We start from the raw sequence: 20,884 nt of genomic DNA, 5'->3' as shown, positions 1-20,884 counted from the left end.
TATGGCTACAGTCAAAGAAAAGGAACAGAAGATGCATGAAATGAGTACACCATGTTTACCAGTAGACCCACAGACAACACAGGAAGTCATTTAAAAGGGGACAAATTGGACATCTGCAAGCTGTTTGGTTCAGCAGTTTTAGCTTATGCCGTCTTTCTTGCAAACTAGCACTAGCTGTTGCTATGCCTAGCAAACTAGGATTTAGTTTCCTGGTGTAGTTAAGCTGGATTTATAAAAATATTTTTCTACTAAGACATTTAAGCACATGCCATCATGTCATATAGCAGGGTTTTTCCCTTTAGCACCACACACAAAAAAGTACACCAAAGGAGATACAGTAAGTCAGACTCCAGCCTGCAAACCATAGGCAGTTTTTTGCTTCTTTAATGTTACCATGATTACTTGCCGGTCAAGCAACGCAATTTTGCACATCAAGCATACAGCAAAAAAGTACAGAATTGCATCCTCAGCTTTGCCTTGTATTAGTTTTGAGTAAATCTTTCACCGCCTTGCATCATAGGAGCAGTAAAAACAGCCAACAGACCTTAAGCATTGGATTTTACGATACCAGGGTCTTCTCTGGGAGCCGAGGTAGATAGTGCGCACACGCATCTCCTCTTCAGGTGTCCAATATCGAGGTAAGAAGCGGTCATAGTTGGGGTTGGTAGATGTCTGATGAAGGGTCTGCTGCACTCGCCGGAAATACAAGTCATCTAGGACAGGGTCTGCCTCAGTATAATCGTCTTCAGAGTCTTCCTCACACAGAGCACGCAGGAAAAGCTCTTCATCAAGGACACACTCAGCAGGAGACACAGTGAGGTGGGGTTGAGGAGAGAAAAGGGGATCTTCAATGCTGCAGCAAAGAGTGGTACACCCACATCTATGGTTTATTCACAGCTGATGGTGATGCTGCGTATAAAATAGTTACACCAAGTATCTCAAATGATCTCTGGCAGCACAACGCTGCTTCAAAATGTTAAAAGGCAGAAGTGTGACTGATGATTAATGCATGGAGGCAAATTCACTGCTGTTTGAGGATAAGGTTAGTGTTACACAACGCTTTTCAATTTCCAAGCAGCGGAGTTGTACTGTGGGTACAGTGGCAGAGTAGTAAGAGAGCCAAGCGACATCCATACATCTTTACACACCAGCTCCATGCTGAATTGAGAAGTAGGACACCTTGGCCAACCCCCCCCCCCAAAAAAAATAAAAAGTATATTGTCAACTACTTCTGAAATAAGCTCTTAAAAGTTATTTGTTAAGCACTTATGTGACCTAGCAGCAATGATGGTCTGTTGGTACAGTTGAAGTTCTGTTGCCATGTGGGCGCAGGGGGATGCTGGCCAAACTGACCACCCTGGTGATCTGCCACCAAGTGTAGTGCTCACCCTGACAGTCTTCAGATTTATGTTACCATGGTGACTAGAGGCTAATTGAAGTCATTGGCATGAAGAAACTTGCCCAGAGGAGGCCTATTGGTCTTCAATGACCCAGACAGAATGAGAATGAACAGTTTAAGTTTCTAAACACTAATTTAAATACATTTTTGCAATATTTGTTGTTTTTAAAAATAAAAGACACTGACAACATCCAAGCTCAAAAATACCCTTTAAAAGTAATAATAAAAATTTCAAACTAACTTCCTAGCCCAAATTATTACTACAAAAAAGGTCCTTCTAAAAAGGAACTCCTGTTGACAAGGATGAGGACTTTGCTGCTGTCTTGCTGACTTAGCCACTCAGTCTACTTTGACAAAGTAGTAGTAAAAGAAACTCCAAACTGTCTCACAGCAGATCAGTCCTTAACTTATTTGAAAACTGAAATTTATATAAATTGAGATTCAACCACGAACAATCCATGTTATTATATTAATGACAGATATTACTGAACACACTTCTCTCAACATTTTTTGCCTCATACAATGCTGGAAGACCACTGGTTCCCTCTTACAGTATGTTATTGTTGTCAGTATGCCACTTACTGGATTCAATAAATTGGAAAAATTAGGGTATATTCAAGCTGTTCATATGTATACTGTATGTGCGCATATACAAATAAAAACAGGAAGGAAAATGTTAACGTCAACTGGGGAATTGAATGTTAAAGAAAATAACAAAATCAACTGCAGACAGTCCTTTAGCAGCTGTGGATAAGTGAGTTAGCAGCAGCAACTGAATTCTCTGTGTACAGCAGCCAACACATTTGGAGTACCTGGGAAGTGGACTAGCGCAGCCCTGTCCATTCTCGTTCCGGCCTTGTTTTCTCCGTAGGAGTGGCGGTGGGATATAACCTTTGTTTTGCTGGGTTGCGGGCTGCATGCTCTCCATCTTGAACACCTGCTCAGCTTCCGCGTCACTTCCACAACCTTGAGATCGCACAAACATGTGGAAAAGGAGCAACAGAAAACATAAGTTTGGAGAACAAGGAGGGGAAACATAAGCTAAAAGCCAAAAGCACATTATGATTAAAATAAAAGTCTAAATATCAGAACATAACAGAGAAGAACCTTTAGTGGGTGTCTTCACACAGCCGAGCCTCGAGCGAGTACTGTGCCAATTACTTTACCCTCTCCCATCACACCCACTTTTATCACCAATGTGTAGAACTTGCCACAATCTATCACTGACGTGCACCAATACCAAGCACGCCAGAGTGCAGATAATGACACATCATTCAGAAAGATGTTGATATAACAAAATGATGCTGATGAAGCATCATGACATAGTTACATATGGAATCCTCAATTTATATTTTTTGGTAAATACATCTGTTTTCGCATGCTCTTTTGCAGACAGACAGCAGCAGGCAGATCTCTTCAGGAAAAACATATTTGTGCAACAGTTGCAACAGTAGTTTGTGCAAGTTAACCTTGCTCATATTGATTCCATGCAACAAAAAAAAAAAAAAAAACCCTAACAAAAACTCAAACTGCATCAAAAAAATTTCAAAGCAAAAAGATAAAACGCGTCACTATTAATCAGAGTTTGATTACCAAGTGATTAAGTTAAGCAAATTGCAGTGCATTAACTTGACAGTCGCCATCTTTTACACCAAAACAAAAAGGAGTTCACACTTCAGGTGGTGTGGTGTGCATATGTTTTTAACTAGGAGGTTGCAAACGTACCTTCACTGTTTGAGCGGAGTGCTCGGGAGTCCAGAGAATCCATGCTGTGCCCCGTGTTTGCCATCTTATAGCTCAGTCCCCTGCTCTGACATTCGTCCCTCTCTGGGTAGCAGCCCTCCCCGTAACTGCTGTCTTTCACGCACACATTACTGCCCTCATCTAGAGACTGGATTTAGAAGGCAGGGTTAACGCAGATAAAAATAAATTAACAACTGTGTCAAAAGCCAAAAAGAGCCACTTACCTTTGACAAGGCCAACCCTAACAGTCCTTCAAAGGCCTTGAAGTTAAGCAGAGGACCACTGTAGAATGTGTCCAGGTGAGCCTTGCGACCCAACCAGTAGATTGTGATCAGAACCTGTGAAAGAGTGGACAAAGACTTGTACGGAGCAAACAAATCTGACCACAGCATTCTAGAAATGTGGTGCTTTAAGCTAAATTCTAATATCTAATATCAGCTTGCTAACAATGACGACATTAAACAGGTATAATGTTCACCATCTTAGTTTAGCGTTTTAGCATGCTAACATTTGCTGATTAGTACTGATCATAAGCTGAGGTTGATGGGAATGTCATTTGTTCTACTGGTATTTGATAATTTGGTATTGGACCAATTACAATTTGGACCACATGATGGTGCTAGATGAAAATTCAGGATTATAATTCATGCTGAAGCTAAAATGTTCGTACCAAATTTCATTGTTGAGAAGTATCATTCAAAACCACAAATGTCAACCTCATGGTGGCGCTAGAGGAAAAGTCATGGAATTACCAAATTCATTAGGGTAAATTCTCTGGGTCCTTTAAAATCTGTACCAAATTTTGCACTAGTCCATCCAGATGTTCTGGCGATTTAGTCTGGACTCAAGTGGTGAACTGAATGACCGTCAGTGCCATCCCTAATGCCATGCTGCTGGCATGGCTAAACACACAAATTAGTAATTTGTTTTTCCTTTCTATACTGCAGCATACGATGCACTGTCCTCACAGCATCGGCTACAAGAAACACTGGTGAGGCGAGGCACATGGCCTTCACAAAACAGATTAAAACACCGATTCCGAATACTGATGACAGTTAGACACACAACTGAAAAGCATTAGTAATTTCAGTGAGTAAAGTCCTGTGAAATATGGTCCTCTTCCTTGCATTTAGTGTTTCAATATTTCTGCAAGCAAAGCGTTTGACACATTTTATTGCTCATTTGCCTTTAGGCAAAGGATATTTTTTGACAGGCTGCCTTTCTCCCTGGCAGAGCAGCAGCTTGTGTTGTTAAGGGATGTCCACCATACTATGTGTCAGAATTTCTCTATCTGTAACTTAACAAAGTCATCAGAGCTGCCAGCAGACTGAAAGAAAATCCATGTAGGGCCTTGAGAGATGATTGAACCGACTGACTAAATATTTTATAGCACAAAGCTAGTCAGATGAAAAAGAGGAGAATTTTGAGTGGCAATAAATGCGTCTGTATAGATTCACCATTACGCCTAATCAGTGTCTGTAGCGAGTACCTTACCGGTCAATAAAATGCATTCGCTGAATGAAGAAATGATCTCCAAGTTCCAGCCATCAGTGTCATTGTAGGGTGGAAATATAAGGTTTATTAAGGGTTTCTTTTTGATTTTTCTGCACAAATGATGTACAAAGACCCACTGTAATATGCAGTTTTCCATTAATAGGCAATTCTGTTGGCTATTTAAGCATGTTCGAGCCATTACAGCTAAAATTGTTGTGTCCACCCCCCCCCCACCATTTGTACAACTAGCTTAGAGTAAACCAGCGTTAAGGTCTTGTGTTAAGTCTTAAGCACAAGGACAGGATGTGTTCATTATTCTCTAATAGCTTTCCACCTACCTCATGTCAAGGAAATCATTTCGCTGCATGCAACAGATCAGGTAAATCCTATTTTGTGGTCTCATTTGCCGTGAATGATTATATTTATAGAAAATTATTTAGCAACCCTTAAAAAAGAACAAAAAAAAAAGAATAAAAGAAAAATCACTCAAGTCCTGTCAATGACTAGACACACGAGTTGTAAAAAAAAAAAAAAAAAAAAAAAAAACCCTCATGCTTTATATTTTAGGGATAAATAAAAAGATAGGTTGATTGTGGATTTTTCTATGGTTGAACACACTCCAGTCTCTCATACTTAGAATTGCGGTGTATTAAATGTGTTAAGAGACTTTTGAGGCGATATACAGTATGCCCAATCTCATGCGAAAAGACATTTACACATGAATTGTTTTTGTTTTGCTGAAAACACCATTAACCAGTTTCTTCTTTGTTTATTAGGAAGATCAAATTTAAGTCGCATTCTGGCATTTGCGGGTACTTCTACAGAACATAACTTGCATTTAGGTTAACTGTAAAATGAAGAAAACACAATAACTGCAATAATTGAGCAATACACTCCAAAAACAGAATTTCAATGTAATCCTTTTTGTTCATGTACATGTAAACATTATTCCTCATTGTATCACTACTATTTGTAAAAACAGTGACACTCAGCTCTGTTTTGCTACTTTAAAAATGTACTGCATGAATAACTCTGCTTCAATTATTCATGTTTCTGGTTGGAGGCCAGCATGAAAACTTTCTATTTCATAGGACGCAAATTGACCCTAATTGGTTAATTTAAAAGAAAAATGCTTCACCCATTTCAAAGAAAGAGTGCTCTGACAAACTGCCTCATTACTGGGTCCAAGTTGTCAGCTATTGTGCCATTCAAATGAGGCTTCCCAGAGAACCAAACAACCCCATAATCTCTGAAACATGTAAAATATTAGCAGTGCAAACAAGTGTGCACATAGTACTCACACATTCCACACACAAACATTCACATACTGTACTTACTGCATTTGGAAAAGACAAGTTTACAGATAGAGTTTAAGGCATAGTGACAACACAAAAGACTACATTTTGCTAGAGACTATCTGGGATTTAATGCCAGATTATTGGGATGAGCCCCAAACTCATATCAGCAAAACTACCCCCTTGACCATCATCACTCTGATTCTGGATGAGTCTTGATCTTATTGGGAGCTGGAACCTGTGCGCTACATTTATTAGTAACTGGAGTGAGAATTAGCATGCGACTACTCACTGACTATCTCCCATGTAGGTTAATTCAGTGGTAGTGTTATGATACATTTACTAGGTGAAGTGCAGCAAGACAGTTTCTCCAGGTTTTAAAACAAATTGGCCAAGAGAAGGAATCAGTAAAATATATGAATGATAGAAAAACTCAAACAATTTAGGCGGAGAATAAATGGAGTAGTCTCTCTGGTCAAACTTACATTTTTGAGTCTTCTGTTGCTTTCATCTCGCCTAAAATAAAGGAAAAACGGAAATAAGTATCTTTAAAAAAAGAATGATGCACCTCAACTACCAATTTACAGTATGACGGCAGAGATAGAGCGCTGTTAAAGGGAAAGGAGACTACAGTGACATCTCAGGCAATCTCATTTGCAATGCTCTACTAATCAGCTACTTATCAAAATTTATAGAGAACAGGCCATCAACTCGAATAACGCAGCAGCCTGTCAGGCAAAGCTCATACATTTATAAATGCAAAGCAGCTGTACAGAGACTCACGCACAAATTACAGTATGAACCTTTTTTCAGCTCAGGTACTGCAGGATGAGTACTTTAGTGTGACACTGGGTGTAAATTACAATGTATTTGATCAACTGACAGTACATAATAGTATGAGTTTTAGGAGTGAACCACTCATCCAAAAGGTTTTAAGGTTCCTAAACACATACTAATAAACATGTGTCATATTAGTCAAGTGAATTGAACTTTACAAGTAAAGCCATGCTTCTCTATGCTGGCATGAGCACCTGTAGCTTTGGACAGTTGTACACATACAACACCAACCCTAACCTGGACGTGAAATTGCATCTCAAAGTCAAATGTACCTGAGTGTTGCACGAGTGGACAAGTCCTGCAGGTCTCCTGGATGAAACAGCTGTGACACATTCAGTCCCAGTTTGCTACAGGCTTTCAGGAATACACTCACATTATCCTAGAGATTCAAATTACAGAGAAAGAAAAATAAGAGCATATAGAAAACTGGTAGAGGAGGAGGTTGTTCATACTGTTTTGGAGCAACTTGTCACAGGCGAGCTTGTTCTAACTTTGCAGTTTGGTCTGATATATAAAAGCGCCAACAATAAAGAGTACCATTAGGGCTGGGACCACTGATTTCAATTATGTTTTTAATTTATCATAATTATAGTGTCCAATGTTAATTACTTTGACAGTTTTGCTCATGAAAAAAATTCTAATCCGACAATGACATTTGTATAAATAACCGTTGTGACATGATACTTGACGTGCTTTTACTGCATTTATTAGAACCAAAAAAAGGTAACAAACCTTCTCATTTTTAGGTGGGGACCCTTTGCTGAAATGAAACACGTTGGCAACAGATTTTATCAGCTCTTTGCATGGTAATTGGAACTCAGATAATGATGTCACCTGGAAACATTAAACTCGCTCTGCTCGGTGCAGCCTGCAACATCATGCAAGTGAAAAAAAATAAGTCTGCTCAGTCTGCTCCCTCTTGCTCTGTTAGCGGCATAGCTAAATTTTCCCTAAATGACGAAATCTTACCAAAACAAATCAATACTTTAAGCAGTGAAATTGCAAAGAGCTGACAACAGGTTAATTTAGGTTCCATATTATTCAATATCCTCTTTTTCATGTCTTTTCAATCTTAAAATGTGCCCCTGCTGTGTCTAAAGACCCCCAAACCTTGCTCTTTTTCTCCTGCTCAGTCTTTCAGTAAATGTGTGTTCAAGCATGCCATTTGAATTTCTCTTCCTTCTTGACATCACGGAGGGATAGGCGTAGCATAGGACCTCGTCCAGCCATTCAGCGCAGTACTTGGACCAGCCAGCTGAAGACGTACAGAATAGAGATCCTAAGTCCCTCCCCTTCCGGTGGACCACCATAGGACCTTACTTCGGAAAAAATATGTACCATAGTCAATGGCAAGAGACAACTAATTTGACAAACGTGTGTAATTCAGAGCACAGTTTAAACAGGATCAAAAAAATAAGATGCCTCTCGCCATTGACTACCGTACATATTTTTTGCCGAAACAAGGACCCATGGGCTGGAAGCGGAAGCGAGTGACTTAGGCTGTCTATACACCGCTCTCTGCCCCACCGTCCAACACACACTAAGCAGTCATACCATCGCTGAGCTATAGAGCTGGAGGCTGTTCAGTGTGTCTCACAGAAAGTGCTATTACAGTTATGAAGGAAAGGTAAATTTTTTCTGGTTTTCCCTCGGATGTCCTCCAACTGGTCATTTACAGTGTTTCCTGGTGGACAGATAGCTTGTTGCAAGTGCTACAGTAGCTACTGCAAACTGTAGCGGTCATTATCAGCTAGCTCTGCCTGAACTGGGCGCTCCCAGCAGTCCGAAGCGTAACGTTAGAGGTGAAAACACCAAGCTTCCAGTCCAGTATGGGCAGAATCAGTTAATAGGACGGCATAGCCAAGTTAGCTGGAAGTTGGCCAATCAGAAGAAAGTGGGCTTTTAATAAGGAAGGCCTAAAACAGAGCGTTCATATAGAGGGTGAGTAGAAATGCTGAAGTATGTAAACACAGTCAGTAGTACAAACCCCAAATAAAAAGTTCCTAATTATTAGTGTTTGTTTTACTATTGTCATCGTAAGTATGCAGCTACCTCTGAAAGTCACACACACACACAAAAAAAAAAAATAGAAAAAAAGATTAAAAGGAGTACTTTTAGGTGCACATTAAATGTAGGCTCCTTCACCAAGATAGGGAGGGTTAGTCACATAAGGTTTTGGCATTCTCTAGTGGCAATTCGACAAACTGCAGTATGCGAGTCCAAAATGATACACTGAAAGCATGCACTGTTTTTGGTGTGTAGGATTGGTGCCAATATAATCCACACAAAAGATGGACATGCAACAAATCTTCGCCACCATTTGCATGAAATTTAGGTTTCTAGGAGAGGACGGGATAGTTCGCTCTGTCTGTAAGTTTAAATCCTCAGTTTTGCAAAACAAATAAAACCCCCCCTGATTTAGTAAGGTTTACCTGCCTAAATTAAAACATGCTTTCACTGGGCGGTAAATAGTTTTGAAAGTTCTGCCAACAGGATCAATATGAACACCTATTTTATGCTTTGGAAAATATCAGCTGTAATGCAAAGTATATTTAATTTGTAGTGAATAGGTTCAAACATGCAAAACGACCAGTATGGTCCTTTAGGCTGTCAAAATTATTGCTGATACTCTGCTGCATCTGCATCTTACACACCACCAGTAACACTCCAGCATCCACTGTCTGTTGATTTTTTGGCCCCTGACGGGAGGTTGCAATTGATCTTCCCCTGCCCTTGCTTTAGGCAGTTTTGGCAATTATACTTCACGTCTATGAAACACAGCCTAAAGCCAAAATAAAAATCTGCATTTGCATTTATGCCCACTAAAAATAAAAAAAACTTTAGCAACTTTACATATTCAGCCATCTCTCTGAAAAGCAGTTTCAAGATCATTCACATTGTGGCAACACAGTCTCTCTTTGCCTTTAACAGGAAACCACACATTGTGTCAAAACTTCCTGGCTAGCAGGTGCCTTATTGTGTTTCCTGCTTATAATGTAATGTAATTGGCTCGTTCAACTATAGCATTTAAAATGTGGGTTTTAATTGGTTGTAATACAATTGTCTACAGGACTCAAATATTTACAAAGGTATTCTACATTGTTCAACGCTCACCAGGGTCACCAATGTCTGTGCCACACAGCCAGGCTACATGCAACACACACACACACACACACTCTAAGAACTGTAAAATATAACACTCACAAGGCCAGCAATGGGGGTAGAAAGCCTGTTTACTCTCTTAATGATGCCAGGTTTCAACTTGTTGATCAAGCTATAAGTGAAAACAAAACAAAATCAGCAAAGAGCTCATTATTCCAGCTTTGTGATGCGCATATTTGAAAGCCAATATATATTCTGTATCATCAGGGTCTTATTCCACAAAAGAAGCTAAATTAATTTTAATTAATTTTAAAATAACTAATTATCCTGACTTTAACTTTTAATAAAGAAATTACATTAAAAAAAGAAACGCAACAACAGACAACTTGCTTGTAACTTGCTTATAAACCAGTTTTATTGCATCTTCGACAAAGAACCATGAGCTTTAAGCCAACTTCCTTTACTAGACTGCTGAGCGAACCTACTAGCTTAGAAGTGTTGCCCAGATGCCTCTCCTTTATAAAACTTACATAGCTGCTAGCTGATGTTATAACGTTATTTAGAGTGTGCTTTGGAAGAAAATAATACTTCTTACAGTCCCAAGGAAAAGATAGTAATGAAACAGAAAGTGTAGGAAACAAAAAAATAAAAAATCTATCTAATGGTCTGTCTCACATGTAAAATATTTTTGTTTACCTCAACTTAGGCATGTTTCAAGCAGTTTTGGAAATTACCATTTCTTTTACAGTTGGTTCAGTGCTTTTGATGAAGCAAAGCTGCTAAATTAGCCAGACTACAATCTCCTACCATAGATATGCATGTTAATTAAAAAAGTAGAGCATGACTTTGTACAAAACATAGTTTGAGCATCATTACTCACTCGCAAAGCAGGACACCATTCTCTAAGGCAGCACGGAAGTCGTTGCAACCAAATGATTTTCCAGTCACTTCCTAAAAAACAAACACCGTTTAGAATATATTCTTTGCATTCATATTTTGCCACCATCAACTTATGTGTGCTGCTTTCAAATACACCCCTGGGAGGTGCAACACAGTAACCAACAGTTGAACCTAAAAAGTGATTAACACATGGTAAAACCCTACATTTTCAGACTGTTAATTTCCTGAAACTTGCATGCGTGCGTTGCTGCAGTTAAATTTTATTTTAATTGGTTAAAATAAAATTGGTTAATTTAACAACTGAGAAACTCACATCACACCACTTATAATAGGGTTTTAAACTAGAGCCTGATGTATTGTCTGATATTCGTTTTTATGATTTGCTAATATCTATTAGCATATTGGTATTGCCATAAATCAGCTAATAACAAATGTCAGTACAGAAATGCTATGAAAAAAAAAATATGCTTGCAGAAGTGTATAACAATGCAGCTTTGTCAGAGTTTGTCCACCAGAGAGCGCTGACAAGTTTATTTCTCAAAAAAAAAATAAAAAAAATACCTCAGTAGGTATGATCACAATTCTCAGGGATTGTGTTGATCAAAAATGTTTGCGCTACATTAGGGCTGAACAACTAGTCGAGATGTTATCAAAATCGCAATATTCAAATCGCAGGAGCTAAATTTTTTTGACAATGGTAAAATTTATCACAACAATCAAAGAGCATTGTGGTGCTACAGAGACCCCCGGCCCCGGTCCAGACGTAAGGGAACATGTTTGGTACAGACCCAAACTCATAGCAATCCCTCTCAAAATAATTGCAATTCAATTTCTTCGGCATATCGTTCAGCCCTATGCAACATATTTCTTCTATCAAACACTGATATCAGCTTTAAAAAGTCCTGTATTATTGTGGCTATATTTTAAACAGACTCCAATATGTCTAAAGCCCAAAAATATCTTTAAACAGAAACAACTCCACTCCAACTACTGCAAAGAAGTAAGGCTTATATAATCTTTCATTCCCACTTATCGAAATGTGTTTTTGGTCAAAATCAAAGAATACAACATAACCTAAATGATTTGATATGGCACAAGCACGCACAAGGCAAAGGGGATTTGTAATGAGGACATAGAAATAGGGCTATTAAGGTTCAGCTCCATAACTAACAGACGGCCCCAAAAGGCTATTCTTCTCACTAATTAGTCCCCCAAGGAATCCACAATCACAATTTGTATTTGGTAGAAATGGGCACCGGGCATGGAGTGGAGGCTTTTCAGTGGAATCAGAGAAACAATGCAGTGCCAGGTTAACACAATAAAACCCAATCATGTGGTCAAGATACTGTCTGTTCTACAGCACCAAAACTTTAATTGGTCATTTCAATAAACAATAGCTCCTATCAAACCACAGATTCAATGGATTTCAACCATATGTTCTTAGGGGACTTGCAAACTTCTCTAGACACCCTCATTTGTTAAAGGGAGTTTCCCAAATCCAAAAAGCATCAAACAAAGCAATTATCAAACCTGGGAGGAAAGTAGAGACATTAATGCCAAATGTATGTGATCCAGTTCTAACATGTAGCTGATGGAATAATGTAAAAGAGCTTCATTTGGAAAGTAAACATGACAAGCATTATCTGATTCCAGCTTCTCTTCATTTGAGACAATTTCCTCTTGTTAAGGAGATGGCGTGCATGGTTCTTCAACAGAAGAACACCTGCTTAAAAATTGGACTGTGCTGCTCCTGCTTCACCAGAAACTAAATGGCCTGTTTACATAATATTGAAGAGATCCATTCTTATTTCTTCTCCAGTCCAGTAGGCATTGAGGAAACACTTACGTGTAATTGCTGCTGATACTGTGCTAATGATAAACAGCAACCATTTCAGGACACTTGAATTTATGGAAGCTTATTATCCTGCAATCTGTAACACTGAATATTAGCGCTAACAGATTCCCCAATGTTGTTTGTCACATAAAGGAAGAGTTTATGCCAATATTTACCGTTACTTTAAAAAGCAGCATCCCTTGCTTCCCTCCCGTCTTACACACACACACACACACACACCTCTCACTGTTCATCCATCCTTTCATCTGCCAGCACAAGGAAAATAGATGGGTAAAACTGGCATGGGCTCACTGCCAAAAGAGCTCTGGACAGAATTCTCATTATGATGCACTCAGGCACAATTGACATTAATGGTCACATTTAAAGTTGGTCAACATTCAGTTCCCAGTCTACAAGTTGTATTCATTGGTTATGATTTAAGGAATACAAATTCTACAGTGTTTGGATATAACAACCAAGAAATTCATTGCTATAAAACCACATCCTCCACAATGTGTGGATGGCAAAACCTGCTATACACAGTGTGCCTATCACGTTAACCACAGTAAGTCTGCAAAGAGCAAGAACCGACTAATCAAAACAACAAGCCACATGAGCAAATATTACCCATCCAGTACATTGCATCTCAGTGGACAGACACTAGGCATGCTGCTGCATATTCAACTCATCTTATCTTTTAAACATTACCTAATTATCTGCCTTCCTTCCATGTGCATTTCCCTCTGAAGCTCTGTGAGTCCTGCAGTCAAATGCTTTTTATCTGGACAACCGCAGAAAATTCTCACATCGGGTTGTATGTGCCTGAGTCTTATCAAGGTGAATTTTGCGTTTGAAGATAAGTCTGTAAAGCCGCAGCACTTTAGTTTTATGAGTACTGAGTCGTTTAAAATGAGTATCAGCTGTTTTTAGTGAGTAAAACGATACAAACAACAAGTAGCCTACTGTTTCATGGCTGCCATGACTGCCACTAATATGAAACATGTCCCGTCTCCTCTCCACAAGGGGTTAGATGACTGACTGGTCTTCATAGTTGCTTGCAAAGGAAAACATATCTGAAGCAAATAACGGAGTGGAGGAACCATGTACCTCAATCCAACGCTGAGCCTCGCTGAACGCATCTTCACAGCTGACACTGGTCTGCTGGCGCCACTCCATCTTTTATCTTCGGTAACAGGCAAAAGGCACAAAATCTAATGTAAGGTCAAAAGAGGTTACATTTTGCTAAACTACTTACAGAGCACAGAAGCCGCCACGCCACGAAGCGAACCACCACCAATCTCATCAAATAAGTTCAATGAATATCAACAAACATTAGGAAAACTCATATTATTCCAAACAACTGCCCAAGGCAGGTTGGTAAGTCACCTTGTGCTGGGTGTAGCTGCTCACCGGTGAAAGTTCTCCGCTAATTGACATCCAGTTTATCACTGGACACGCCGCCGCACTTCTGCCACCGACGTTCCATCGCTGACAAATTCCGCTTATTGGGTCAAGTGGAGAAGAAGGACTCCGCCCACCTCAAAACTACAAGCAAAGTTTTTGGTGAAGTGAAACCGAGGGAACAGATGCAGAGTCTCATCGGCCCCCTGTTGGGCTGCTGGTGTGTGACACCGTGGTCGGTAGGGAAAGGGACACACGGGATTAACTATACACGGAGCGGTAGACTGGCATGACGAGGCAAGAAAAGTTTATTATAGTGCGTTACACGAGGCGAGGAAACGCGTCAGAACCTTAAAAAACACAGAGGCCTACATATGAAAACTAATTCAAAGGCAAAAAAAATATACAAATGAAGATAAAATAAAAACAGTCACAAATACAGGTTTAGCGCAGTAATAAGTTGCCCCAAATTCAATGATGGAAATAAAAAGTGCAATAGCGAAATTAATGAATCAAAAGCATCTGCAGTTTCTAGATTTTAGTCCAAATAGAACCAAATACTCCCAATAACCCAAAATAAAGGATCCATACTGATTTTAACGGCTTAGAAGTTTCATATTTTATTTATTTATTTATTTTTGCCAACTAGGCAATCAAATTATCTGTAGAATTATTTATCCATTGTGGTCTGGATGGTGTTTCAAAGACTCAAAACTTATTATTACTTATCCCAGAATGTATCTAATACCCCCAAGCTGCTACAACCTGCAAATTCACAGAAAAATACAGAGGTTGGACATGACCTCAGCTCCTCAGCAGTAGCTATAACCCTGTCTACACATGAGCACCTAAAACCTAAGAAGCCTACTTGATTTTTTTGTGACTTCTGCATCTTGAATAATAAATGACAAACGGCCCGCATCGTGTAGTTGTTTGCTGTACATTCAGTGGCCCTTACTGAGGTTAGTTCCTCTCTTCTGGTTGATTCAGACATCTATTCTGATCTCATAGCTACGAAACATAAAATGCCTCATGTAACCCATTAACTTCAGAGGAGGACGAGTATTTAAATGGCACATTTAAATGTGTTAAATAAAATGCTTTCATAGGCTACAGATACAGATATGTAAAACAATATGCATCTGTCAACTGCTTCATTTCTTTTATCCCCACATTCTCTGTCCAACCTTGTAAAGATAGCAGCAACCTGATACTGTATGCAAAATATGATTATGTATTTCAAGGACAGGTGTCTTCACTCTCTTGCCTTTCATATTGACATAATGAAGCATGGCCTGTGTCAGTTTCATTTTCACACATGAACTGCAACTGTCTATGAATAGAAAATTGTTTTCTTTTTGTGTTTTACACATTTGAAAAGAAGAGCATAATACGAATCTGGTGGGGACGCCTCATCTTGCATTACAGTACATGCTCACTCTAATCCAATTTCCTGCCAAATGCCCAAGGAGGTGCACTATATAGGGAACAAGGGGCAGTGATGGAATCACAGAATTTTAAAGTAAAATGAGGTTCAGCAGTGTAGCAGTGTAGGACACGGTGGAAACTTTAATGAGCTGCCTTTTAAGAACATTATGTGAATCAATAATCTTTTTTAATTTATTAGCTTAACCATGGGAAATTAAAAGATAATTTCCTGCACCTTCTGGTTGTATTATTACTCCAACAGAACAATAGGGATTATCTTTTGTGCTTTAACCTTCAATCCTTTGGCTCACTTTTGAAAGTAAAAAATACGACTGAAATGTTCTGAAATTTGATTTAAGTGGTTTGCCACTCTATGCACAAAACATCATTACAAAAATATCCCAGGACACATCTACGTGTATGGACATGTAGGCTGTGATTGAAGTAAAACATTTTTTACTGTTACTGCAAATCTGAGAATTGACTGTGGAATTAAAGTGCAAAATGTTCTGTTCATCTTTTTGTAGTGCTGATATTTGCTTGAATTATCTTACTGTAGGTTGTAAGATGCCTGTCATGTTCATGTCTATGTCTTTATGTGAGATTTTGACAGCAGCTCTGTCTTATGTGTCAGTATCATACTCTTTCAAAACAAAAGGAAAAAGTACCACCTCTGCACATGTGATGCTAATTAATCTTGAAACTGAAGAGCGGCACACTTGAGAAAACAGATTTCTGCTCATCATCTTCATTACAGGAATGAGGGTTTGTTGCACATACTGATTTGCTGCTGATTAGATGAGCAATAAGATTAGCCCGCATCAGTATGAACTACAACGATGCACAATTGTACTGTTCCTGTGATAATTCATTAAAGTTCTATACAAAATGTGATCTGACATGTGTTTAGTATGTCAGTTATGTTTGCTCAAGAGTACCTGTTTGATAGATGCTGAGAAAAGAGCCTGAATGTATGGCCATAATCTTTAACTCTAGACTCTATACGCTGATAGTGCCCAGTACAACATGTACATTAAGTCAAGGAGACAGTGTCAGGCTGAACAGGTGTAGGATTGTCCTTTGATAGTGATAGGGTAGTTTGGGGTAAGACGCCCTCCCTGAGCTCAATGTCTATTTGCTGACACATAAAATAACATTTTATGGATTTTTTTGTATCTTTAAGAAGGCTATGCTTAGGGTAACATATTATAAAGTAAAATAAATGGCTACAGTTAACAAATTAATTTGTATTTAATCAAATGTATTTTTTTTAGGGAAAAGGCATTTTCCACTGGGTGAGACAGTGTGAAATCACTTTAATGGGGGCAAATTACAAATAAATTAAACTACAAGTACTGGTTAAAAGCAAGTGGAATATAGGCCTATGCTGTAGAAATAAACTTGCGTTGCCTTATGTTATTAGCTTTCCTATTATTTATTTTTATATATATGTAAATATACATATCTTATGTCTTATTTTAAATGACTAAAAATTAGATCAACTTAGGTCAGACTGGTTTTTATCAAATAACTTCAAAAATTGAGCATCTTACCCCATGTTACCCTACTAGATTTATATTAATTAATATTAAAGTAGAGGAAGAAGTCTCTTATGTAATAATCTAGAGTTAAGATAATAATACTACATAATAGATACAAATGTCGCACATATACACAGCTGGTTGCAATTGTTATTTGGAATCGAATTTTTTATTTTGTGTTACATTTACTATGCACAATGGCATTTCTGTTCTCGCAGCTGTCAAAGTTTGCATTATCTTATCTTAGAGAAGGAACGACTTACAATGAGCATGAACAGCAAAAAAAGTGGAATGTAACAGAAAACAGAATAGTACAGCGATGAAATGCATTTCATGTTATTTGTGCCAAGTTTTTCCTATGAATACATCACCTTATCAGAGCAGAGAGAATTATCTAATGCATTTATTTATTACTACCAGTAGGTGTTGCTGTAACTCTGCATGTACATGCATCATTTGGGGTGGGGTTGGGTGGGGTGGTGGTGGGGTGGCTGATGGCTTGGTATTGGGTTGGAGACTGGGGATGGTAGACTGAGTGAAATGGACAGTGACGACAATCTGATTTGCCCTCACATGAAGCAGTTGTTTCCCATATTTCCCATTTGTCTGTCCCCCGGGGTCTGGTCCAATGTGAGGAGAGTGATGTGATACTGCTTGAATACTCAGTTTTCAATTACATCCACTATCGTTGCTGTTATCAACAGCAGCAACATCAACAGCTTATCTCCTTTCCATTATTTTCCAGATAGAATTTGAATTGAAAACCAAGGGCGTTGGACTTACACTCTTAACACTTAAAAAGACACATTTAGAATATTTTTACACAGACATGTGTATTTACATATTTTAACCATACTGACTGCCAAAACCTTCCTGTGACCGTTGGGCCTAAATGTGGCTGTGCTGTTAATGTAAAGGTGTGTATAAGCAGAATTTGTGAATGATCTTGTGCAAGAACAAAAGTGCTTTTGCAGTGTTCAATTTACTGTGGCTATTACCTTTTAGTATGGTTGCTGCCCAGTGTGTTCATACATAGAATCTATGTATTCAAATTGGTCGACATTATGGTATTTAAACATAATAATGAAATCAAGCTTTAATCTAAGTTATCTCTTAGTGGATTCTGGTTACTTTAAAGCTATATTTTCTTGAGTGAAAATATTTAATTATACTTAATTTCAAAATTTAGCCTATGTATAAAAATTGCAGTTAAAAATAGACAATAAGAAAGAATTTGTTCATTACATTGTGTAAAATTGCATGCATGTTCCGGAATTATGGAAATTGCACCACAAAACACAATATTGGTAAAACATAAGCATAGTAAAGCCAATGGATAAGAGTTTTGATAGTTCTCTCTTTCTGTCTTGTCCTTGCTTAAATGCTTTTCAATTGCATCTACAAATTAATTGATGTGTGTGTGTTAAAGTATTTATCAGTGCAGCAATTAAACCATACAATATAATGCACCATTAGCTTCAGTCTCACTTCAACCCCCATCACTGTGGCATCAACCTGATATGTCTGTATGCATACCCAAAGTACTTACTGTACTGTATTATATTAGCTATTTTACACAATGAGTGAGAGCTGCTGTAGTAATGTTATACTTAGTGCGGACTGCATTAGTGATTCATTAGGGTCATGGTACTCAAATCTGAGATCATTAGCTGGAGGGTCTGCCTACAGTGCAAGATGGATAGAGAGGCTAAAGTCTCCCCTTACACTATGAAAGTAGCTGTGGCCATTTATTTCACAGATAAAAAAAAAAGATTTTACAGATTTTGCATACAAAAACAAAAATGTGCATATTAATTTACTAATTATTAATTTCTGTGTAATTTCTTTCTAGATGTATGCATGAAGATAAGGACAGGATGTGGATATGTGCACTCTTATCTGTTGCCTTTCTTTTCTATGTTTAAAAAACTGAAAAATTTAAATAATATACTGTACTGTACTAGTAGGCCATGCAGAGGTGAGTGAGTCTATGACAATAATTTTAATAAGGATAAACAATAAGTATGGGGAGAGCAATCCGCTCCAAACAGCTGGAATGCTATCTTGTCATTAGGCAGTATGATTATGACCAGTAACAATGAGTAAATATTTATGTGTATGGCGTGAAGTGGACTAATAAAAGGTGAAAATTGAAGCCATACACTGCAGCAACAACGTGGGCTTATTGGCTGTTAAAACTGCTCTCCTGCTGTTATCCTTTCACAGGTAATATATTAGGTTTTTCACAACAACACCACAGGTTTAAGGCTGCAATTCAGGGTCTTTGAGCCAGCAAGCCAACACAACATTTCTCCTCTCCATAATGTGAACTAAACCATGAATGACAGAATATAAACAAAGGATGCAGACTGTTACAGACGAAAACGAAAAGAAAAATAATTCATTTCCTTTGTTTTTTAATGGTTCCTTTAGCAAAAGCTTTAAAGCTCAGGTTTATTATTTAGCTTCTTCACCTCCACTGCCCTCTCCTCCCCAGTGCTTGGTGTGTATTGTTCCTGCCAAGGTCTGAAACATTATCACAACAGGATGTGGGCTGGGAAAACACTGAGAGTGCTTCCTCTGCAGTGCCAGTCACCTGGGAGATTCTTCAATTATCATTGCATTTTAATGTAACTTCTGTGCTGCAACTCAAAGGAACCAAAGAGAGGGGGCAATGTGGGCATTATACTTGTGGGAAAAAGCTGAATCGATCTTGTTTTGCCTTTCTTAATGTCTTTAAGGTGGTTTTAGACTAGTGTCTTTGATATGTAAAGATTCTCAGCTAAAGCATAAAAAATATTATAAACTGCAAGTGACTCCAATTCAGTCCAAGGGCCAGTTAGAGTTACTGATTACTATTTGTAGCATCAAAATTTGTAGTTTGAATACTGAATATTTGAATAACTTTTCAGGCAGTTATCATGCAAATAATTACAAAAAACAAAACAAAATACAAGCTGACCCCAGTCAGTATCAGCTGAAATTTCACACTAGTTGTTAAATGGCCACGTGGGAGTTTTATCCTAAAAAATGTTCTGTCTGAAGCTAAACTGAATTTGTGACTGTTTTTGTGGATTTTTACGATGTCTGTCCAGAGCAAGAACATTTGCTCTTATAGAACTGCAAATCATCTCTGATGCATGACACATTTGAACCAGGCATTTTTGTTTGCCCTTGATAGACCTTAGGAGGAACGTGAGTTTAAGTTTTGAGCTTTTAAGAAATGCACCAAGATACTTTGTACTGATATAGTCTACTCTGATGCTCTGGTGTTTCATCCTGATGAGTAACATTTTGATTGTGCTCTTCAGGAGCTACTCAGTACATTTCTCAGGTAATCTGTTTAAAATACTGTTATTTTGCCATTCTACCACAAGTAGACTCTTTATTGTGATTGTGGGTCTACCAAAGATAAATATTGCCTATGGTGGTTAGTCAGATAATAGATAGTGCTGCAATGTTCTGGTTACTTTGTGTATTCTTTAATTGTTTATATTTACATGCACCTATTTTATTTTGTAAATTGAAGTTTTTAGTAAATCTTTGTTATATATATGTATGGTCCCTGTATAAAAAAGTTCATCAAACAAAAACATAGGCCTCCAAAAGTCAGTTAACAAACAAAGTGGTAAATGTGATCCAGTCCATTTACCAAATCTGTGCCACATTTGCTTAGATGTGATCAGCACAGATCAAAATAATATGATTGTGTAAACTGGAAAAATAACAATAATTTCTATTTGGCTCTAAACCAAATTAAAGTTTGTAAATCTTAAAATGATATACAACTCATAACATTAGGCGAATCTAGGAGCATAGATTGCTGTAGGGTGGCTTCCAGCCAACATCGACATGAGCAGCAGAGCAGCAGTTTAGTCGATGAGCAAGGAAGAAAATGTCTTTTGCCATC

The 20,884-nt window shown here is 38.2% G+C and overlaps 1 protein-coding gene across 8 annotated transcripts in view; it reads right to left on the bottom strand.

The window, feature by feature from the left end:
- lmo7b (LIM domain 7b) overlaps positions 1–14,127 on the bottom strand; it is a 30,623-nt gene extending 16,496 nt beyond the window's left edge. For 3 of the 8 annotated variants that reach the window (XM_046032436.1, XM_046032437.1, XM_046032435.1), the window contains exons 1-9: positions 13,991–14,125; positions 13,712–13,787; positions 10,751–10,821; positions 9,973–10,042; positions 7,041–7,147; positions 6,417–6,447; positions 3,367–3,480; positions 3,125–3,290; positions 2,212–2,365 (exon numbers count right to left, since the gene is read on the bottom strand). In XM_046032436.1, the coding sequence (XP_045888392.1) occupies positions 2,212–2,365; positions 3,125–3,290; positions 3,367–3,480; positions 6,417–6,447; positions 7,041–7,147; positions 9,973–10,042; positions 10,751–10,821; positions 13,712–13,780 (782 nt within the window). In that variant the 5' untranslated portion in view covers positions 13,781–13,787; positions 13,991–14,125. Of the gene's footprint in view, positions 1–2,211; positions 2,366–3,124; positions 3,291–3,366; positions 3,481–6,416; positions 6,448–7,040; positions 7,148–9,972; positions 10,043–10,750; positions 10,822–13,711; positions 13,816–13,990 lie in introns of all 8 variants that reach the window. The other 5 variants (XM_046032429.1, XM_046032432.1, XM_046032433.1 and 2 more) reach the window with 4 other exon arrangements.
- Between the last annotated feature and the right edge of the window lie 6,757 nt (positions 14,128–20,884).

Source organism: Micropterus dolomieu, linkage group LG20, assembly GCF_021292245.1.
Source record: "Micropterus dolomieu isolate WLL.071019.BEF.003 ecotype Adirondacks linkage group LG20, ASM2129224v1, whole genome shotgun sequence".
Taxonomy (NCBI): domain Eukaryota; kingdom Metazoa; phylum Chordata; class Actinopteri; order Centrarchiformes; family Centrarchidae; genus Micropterus; species Micropterus dolomieu.
Note: the sequence above shows the minus strand (reverse complement) of the source record. Positions and strands in the feature narration are given on the sequence as shown.